Source organism: Brachypodium distachyon, chromosome 2 (assembly GCF_000005505.3).
Source record: "Brachypodium distachyon strain Bd21 chromosome 2, Brachypodium_distachyon_v3.0, whole genome shotgun sequence".
Lineage (NCBI taxonomy): Eukaryota > Viridiplantae > Streptophyta > Magnoliopsida > Poales > Poaceae > Brachypodium > Brachypodium distachyon.
In genome coordinates, this window is record NC_016132.3 from 13,345,474 (window position 1) to 13,352,893 (window position 7,420).

Sequence of the window (7,420 nt, forward strand, 5' to 3'; positions counted from 1 at the left end):
ACCCCCGCAGCCCACCCACCATTCCATCCACGGCGAGCAGAGCACGGGCGCCACGCCAAGCGGCAAAATCCCGGAGGCAATCGATTGACTGACCAATCGATTGACTGACTGATTACGCTCGCGGCGAAGGCGGCGGACAGGCATGGGGGTGCTGCGGAGCACGCAGAGCATGGAGGCGGAGGTGGAGGAGATGCGGGCGTCCCTCCTGCTGCCGCCGCTCCGCCGCCCCGGGGCCGGGCCGCCGGCGTGGGGTAGGTCGGGCGCGGGCTCGGGCGGCGCGGCGGCGAAGAGGGCCCAGGGCGCGGAGGAGGGCGCCGCGGAGGCGCGGGACGTGTGCGTCACGGGGGGGATTTCCTTCGTGGGGCTCGCCGTCGTCGACCGCCTCCTCCGCCACGGGTACACCGTCCGCCTCGCCCTCGAGACCCAAGGTAAATTCCTTTCTTCTTTCTTTCTCTTGCTTTTTTTTTTGCCTCTGCCGCTCCGACAGCTTAATTGGGTATTCTTCTCTTTTTTTTAATCACATTTCTCTTTCACTGGATGGATTTGCCTGCCTACCCACCCCGAGTTGGCTACCTTCCCCGCGGTTTCAGAACGCTCCGTCTGTCTCTCTCTCCCTCTTTCTCTCCCGTTCGCGTAATTTTGCAATGCGGTCTGCACTAATGTAGACGGTTTATGTATCTTTGCCTGGAAAGCGCAAAACTGCGGTTAAGAATTTGGGTGGTTCAGGCACATGGTAATTTTGTTCTTTGGAGTCATTCTGATAACTTACATAGTCTCTGCTCAATTTTGCTGTAAAACAAGCCAAACTCGGTTTATTTCTCCTCCTGTAATGGAATGTAAGGAGCGCAGGCATCACCTTTCGGGTAAAATCCACTAGAAACCATACCATCGATGGTGATCGGTGCCCATTTTCTTTTCAATTATGTCACCAGTAGTGATGTGTCCAAAATATTGGTGCATACTTACGTGTTTTTCCTACTAGACAGATGGACCGTTGCATCACAAATTTTGTCCACAACGTATGGCCTTGTTACCTTCAGTAGCTGACATTTTACCAATGAAGTCTTCTTTTGGACCACTGCAAAGGTTGCCTTGCCCCTCACGGTCAAATCGGACACTACACTCTCATTTGAAAGGCAAGCAAGAACCTACCGAGTCATGCGTAAGAGATGCTCTGTTTTTCCTCTCCTGCCGTTTCATACCTTTTTCCTGACCAGCTCCCGGAAAACCGCTCATTCCGTTTGTGTGGGGCCTGTAGGGTAATTAGTTTGGTCATCAAACGGAGCACAAAAAAAACTACAATATCTGCACAGTAGCATGATGAATTTGATGTTACCGAGGAAGAAATTTGACTTCTTTGTTCCCACTGGTGTGTAGAACAGCCAACTTTACCAACAAAGACTGTTTCATGCACATCAGTCAACAAACTTTTGGTCAACTATGGACCTATGGTAAACTCCTCTGGACTAAAATCCGCTCCTAAATTTTTTCTTCCTATTCAAGTTACAAGAAATTAAGTTAACTATAGTCACTGTTCGATGACTATGAACTTATATTCTGGGCCAAACATACCAATCGCATTACTGATAAGGTTGTCTTTTTGTTTAGTAGTCACTGATAGGATCACCTCATCTTACCACCTCCTTGAATGGACTATTTGGAAAACTAATTTGATACCTTAAGATAACTGGGCATACATCATTCATTGTCTGTTAGCAGCTTGTCAGTTCTAAAGTGCGTAGTTTCCTAATCTGGGAGGATGAGAAACTGTGGGTACATGTTTCTGGAACCGTGCGTAGTTTCCTAAACTGTGGGTACACGCATCCAACACCGTGTAACTATGAGCGTACCTTTCTGGAACCGAAGGTGGACAGTTGTGAAAGTAACCTCTGTGTGTTCTTATCCTTATTCTGTGATAGCAGCCCTGTGACAAATAATAGTACCGTATATTTATCTCTCATAATCCAATGCTCAATATGACATTGTTTTCGAGGCCTCTTTACAATTACCGGCAAAAGCTTCTTTCTGAAGCTCGATATGTGTTACTCACCATTCATGGTCCAAAATGAGTTCGCCGAACTTGAAGTAGGAATAGAAATATTAAAGGCCACATACACGCTTGCTGCCTAATTGAATTCCGAAACTCAGCTGTGCCTTCTTTTTCTGTGGCAGAGGATCTGGACAAGCTGCGGGAGATGGAAATGTTCCGTGAGAATGGCAGGGATGGGGTTTGGACTGTGATGGCGAATGTGATGGACCCAGAGAGTTTGCACCGAGCTTTCAACGGCTGTGTTGGTGTCTTCCATACCTCATCACTCGTGGATCCAGGGGGCATATCTGGCTACACGGTGAGCTACTCAACCTATATCAATCTTCTACATATATGTCCTTGAACAGAAAGTCCATCATGAAAGAATCATCCATGCAAAGGTAAGCCAGATAAGTTTGTCTGCTTATTTTGTTTGTCTGCAGAAGAAAGATGCTGTTTTGACAGTGTCATTTCTCCTACATCCCGACTTATGACGCAAAAACATTTGTATTGGCCTTTCAAGGAAGACAAGGTGTACATTATGGCACATGCTGATGTCATCTTGATAAGGACTAATTAATTGATTAGGTGCAATAGAAGGTACTAGTGTTCTAAAAGTATAAATTTACCTAGTGATAATGACAAAGGTTCAGCACATCTAACAGATAACACCACAATCATATTAAATCAGTCAGTTGGTTGTCACTGCAGATCACTGCAGAGAGATGAAATTTCATAGCTAATAGACTAATACATGTACGCCATGCGCTCAGTAACTATGCAAGTTGACAACGCCTATCTTGGTTGGCAGGGTGTTCACCTCTGATGTGAGTCCTTCTACCAACCATTGATTTATGAACTCCATGAGGCTACCACAAAATTGATATTATAGTAGGCTTTTGTGTAGTACTCAACCTCATTTCACTGCTGGAGCTTGTCTTGTTCAGTTTCTTTCGCATTTTCCTGTAGCCATATATGATATACGTGACCAAAGCATCAAAGAATGTTCTGAATTAACCATTGCAATAAGAAGTAAAAAAAAATAGTGAATCAGCGGGCTGGATATTCTCATCTGAATATATATTACTGAAAAGGATAAAGCAATAAGAAATAACCATCCATCTATTTGCTAAAGATACCTAGTTCAAAAACAGTGGTTGTATAGGTGCCTGGTGAGTAGTGAGACTCCAAATGTACATGTTCATGATGGGAAATGGGTTGAATGTAGTAGTCCAAATCAAGTCCCGAAATGATTGCAAATATAAGTTATATTCTTGTAAGTGTTCGAAAGTGGAACTACCAAATCCACTCAGATTAGTGTTGTGGGCCTCCGTTAGATCAGATGTTGCCACCACATCCTTTATTAGACTCATCATAGATATGGATTTAGCTCTTGCTGCTCTGGCTTTTTTTATACCACTCTTTGTCTTGTTCGTCTTATTATCTTGGTTTTACTTACACTTAAGAAAGAACGTCTGATGAAACATGTTTTAGGTTCATCATACCATAAAATGTGATTCCCAACTGCAGCTTACATTTCTCACCATGCAAAGCATCTAGCCTGAATATGAAGTCCACATGCCCTTTACTTGGATCTATATGTATAACAACCTATGCTTGAGATGCAGCTAATTTGAATGTACATATGAAAGGGATCATAGGGTTCTTTCGGTTTTAATTTAAAGCTCATCCAGTTGACTTAACAGTATGAACATTTGAGCACTGTCTCTGCTTTTCAAACGCAATAGCTCACAGTGCTTTAAGGTAGCAGCTTTGGGATTAATAACAAGTTGATCTGATAAATTTATTGGTACTGTCATGTCCTCTCTTTTTTGACATTCTCTGCCAAATCCATGTTAGTTTCGCATCTGAAAGTTTCGGATAGCTCTTCCACTCGTACTGGATTGCAGCATGCCCCCAAAAATTACTTTGTATAAAATATCAGATAAAAGTTAACTTTACTTTGCAGTAGGCCCCGGGGGTCTCCCCTTTTCGGAAAACCAAAAACTTTGCAGTAGGCCACTGGCCATCAGTGTTGATCCGGTGTTCTGCCCTTCAGTTTTTCTCTGTCAAAAGCCAGCAGTTCTAGTCTTCTAAAGCAATTTTCTTTGTGTTCTTGTCTACAAATTATGCTGAATTCTCAGTTTTATGATTCCTTTTGAAGAACTAATGATGGAACATAGTATGTTCCGTGCAAGATTGCTAGTTGGGCACTCACAATCGCACTTTTGTGAGCATGGACCATGCCAAACCACTGAATTGAGAAAACCAAAGGCATCATTGTTTGCAACTGGTTGATTAGATGTCCTGCTGTAAATGGCACGGGGCAATATCTGGTAGCTGAAGTGCACTTGCAAGAGATAGTAGTTGGCATGATTACTCTGTATATAATCCGCTAAGTCAAGTCATGTATTGAAATTCTATTCCTGAAAAGGCACTGTAATGATTACTTCTGCGACCTTGAAAGTAAAGTACACCATCTGGGCTTTACAAACAGCCTCTCGGAATGTTAATCTGGGCTTTTACAAACAGCCTCTCGGAATGTTAATCTGGGCTTTACAAACAGCCTCTCGGAATGTTAACTGGGCTTTACAAACAGCCTTTCAGAATGTTAATCTGGGCTTTACAAACAGCCTCTCAGAATGTTAATCTGGGCTTTACAAACAGGCTCTTGGAATATTAATCTGGGCTTAATTCAAAATTGCCTCTGCGTTGCTTAACTTGTCCAATGTTAATCTGAACAGAAACACATGGCGAGTCTGGAAACCAAAGCGGCAGAACGAGTGGTTGAAGCGTGCGTGAGGACGGAGTCCGTGAGGAAGTGCGTCTTCACCTCGTCATTGTTGGCCTGCGTGTGGAGGCAGAGCTACCCTCAGCACCGTCGGTTTCCCACCACTGTTGACGAGAACTGCTGGAGCGACGAGACCTTCTGCCGTGACAACAAGGTGAGTTGCATAGAGTAGAAAACAATGGCGCACTAAGCCATTCCGTCCTGTTGCACTAAATTGCAACATGATCTTTTTTGCAAACAAAATCAATAGGCAATGTAAGGATGTGATCTGGATCTCCTTTTGTTTTCCAGCTGTGGTTTGCGCTTGGCAAGACAATGGCAGAGAAAGCGGCGTGGAGGGCGGCACGGGGCAGAGACCTGAAGCTGGTGACGATCTGCCCTGCACTGGTGACCGGGCCGGGGTTCCGGAGAAGGAACTCCACCCCCTCCATCGCTTACCTCAAAGGAGCGCACGCCATGGTGGCGGAGGGCCTGCTGGCGACAACGGATGTGGAGCAGGTGGCGGAGGCACATGTCCGTGTGTACGAGGCGATGAACGGTACTGCTGGTGGGAGGTACATCTGCTACGACCACATTGTGCGGCGTGCTGAGGAGTTCGTCGAGCTGGAGCTCCAGCTGGGGCTCCAGGCCAGGGCACCACCCCCGCACGATGAGCAAGCGGCCACGGCCATAGCCACGCCGTCGTTTGAGCTCTGCAACAGGAAGCTGACGAGGCTGGTGTCCTCACGGCGACGGTGCACCCACGATGCCTACCTCTCGGTGTCATATGACTAAGCTGACCGGAGGAAGAGAAGACGATGTGGAATGGCGGGCGTGCGTGGTGTTTGTACAGAGTTCTGCCACCGCGTTCCCTTCAGTAATAAAGCTGAGCCAGCCAGATATAGATAGATCATATAGATGTACAGAGAAAAAAAAATCGTTGACCTACAGAGGTTTGGCTTTCAATGGGATCCAATGAGATCGATCTAGGCATGTGGTGATGACCACGAGCTGAAACACTTGCACCTGCACTGAATCCAATGAAATCTAGGCATGAGGATTTCTGCTTGTGCTAAGATGTGATCGTTCTGAACCTCTGTCCAATGGAAACCAATATACAATCCTCCATGTTTCTGCCAATTTACCAGGATCCTTCTTGGAAAGACTATCAATATTGTTCATGGTCCGACAGCACCCGGTTCCCGGCTGACTTGCCAGTCTGCAAGCAAGGCATGGGAGGCACGGTGGGCGTATACAGCTCCCCAAAGGCCTGCCAGCAGAAGGGGCTGCTGCTGCTGCTGCTGCTGCTGCACGGGTGGTGCCCTGGCAGCACCATTAGGGGCTGGAGCTGTATCCCGGCCATGGTAATCTCTGAGCACGGGGCGCTGTCACTGCACGCGAAATGGGTGGCCTTCGTCGTGTAGGTGCCCCTGATGTTCTCGTACTGGACGCCTGAAACCACCACCGCCGAGGACTGGTTCGTGCATGCCCCTGCCGCAGCCCTTTTATCACAGTAGAACTGGTCGATCATGATCGGTGTCTGGACCTCCGACACCTGTATGTTTGCAAATCTTATGCCTTGCACCAACCCTGATCCACCCTGTATTTTACAAGACATTTTGTTTAGATAGATGTATGTGTGCATAGCATAGTGGTCCTTGCTGGATGGAATTTTGTTTGTGTAGTCGTATTGTGAATTGTGATTACCTGCCAGGTCTTGATTCTGACACCGGTCATTGTTTTGAACATGCTGACGTCTCTTACAGTGATGTTGGAGACACATGCTTTGGTATTGTACCTTCCTAGTCCTCCAATGCTGATCCCATGGCCTGGTCCACAGTTCGCATTATGTATGCTTATGTCGCTGCAGCCTGTCTGGATGGAAACACAATCATCACCTGCATTGCACAAGGTGTGATGTTTCTCTTTCTTTCCACGTAAAGATTTGATCTACAGATTCTTATATACATGGTAGGACATTATGTGATGGCTTCTGGATTAAAATTCTTGTTACTCCATCCGTCCAACAAACGATGTGTCAACTTTGATTAAATTTGAATGCGTATATAAACTAATTCATGTCTAGATATGTCCAACTTTTGACAAACTTGAGACATCTTTTATTGGACGGAAGGAGTACTATGTTCCACAAGGGTAAGGGTTGGATGCATTAAAATTCCTGAACCAAGTTTTGTGAGGAGCATTACCGCAAGCCAGGTCGGTGTGGTGGATGTTGACGTCTTTGTAGTTCTGCAGGTGTATTCCATCAGTGTTGGGGCTGTTCTCAGGGGAAGAGATGGTGAAGTTGTGAACCATAACTCCTTGGCAGGGGCTAATGGCTCATGCCGAGCTCATGAATGAAATGAAACACGAAGGCGACCACGTGAGAGAAGATTCGCTCATCGCGATCGTGAGGACTGAATAAAATTGCCAGGAGCGACCTGGAGGCGGCCGGAGGGGGTAAAATGCAAAGTTGCTGAAAACTGACATGTGGGGATGCCTTTAACCGTTGCTGTCTTAGCTTAAGACCAAATCACATGTGTGGGTCCCACCTTTACAACAATCGACAGCGCGTGGGACCATGTCGATTGCCACGTAGGCTTGGTCTTCTACCTGGCGGC

The 7,420-nt window shown here is 46.3% G+C and overlaps 2 protein-coding genes across 2 annotated transcripts; one reads left to right on the forward strand and one right to left on the reverse strand.

Moving 5' to 3' along the window:
• On the forward strand, window positions 1-5,877 carry LOC100822743 (cinnamoyl-CoA reductase-like SNL6). The gene is made up of 4 exons (XM_003567764.4): window positions 1-428; window positions 2,173-2,348; window positions 4,774-4,974; window positions 5,112-5,877. Exons 1-4 carry the CDS (start codon window positions 143-145, stop codon window positions 5,592-5,594), a joined length of 1,146 nt encoding a protein of 381 aa, XP_003567812.1. The 5' UTR covers window positions 1-142; the 3' UTR covers window positions 5,595-5,877.
• Window positions 5,878-5,967: 90 nt separating this feature from the next.
• LOC100827762 (polygalacturonase At1g48100) lies at window positions 5,968-7,115 on the reverse strand. The gene is made up of 3 exons (XM_024458741.1): window positions 7,014-7,115; window positions 6,507-6,749; window positions 5,968-6,399 (listed from the first exon to the last, which is right to left on the reverse strand). The coding sequence occupies exons 1-3, from the start codon at window positions 7,113-7,115 to the stop codon at window positions 5,968-5,970; spliced, it is 777 nt and encodes a 258-aa protein (XP_024314509.1).
• Between the last annotated feature and the right edge of the window lie 305 nt (window positions 7,116-7,420).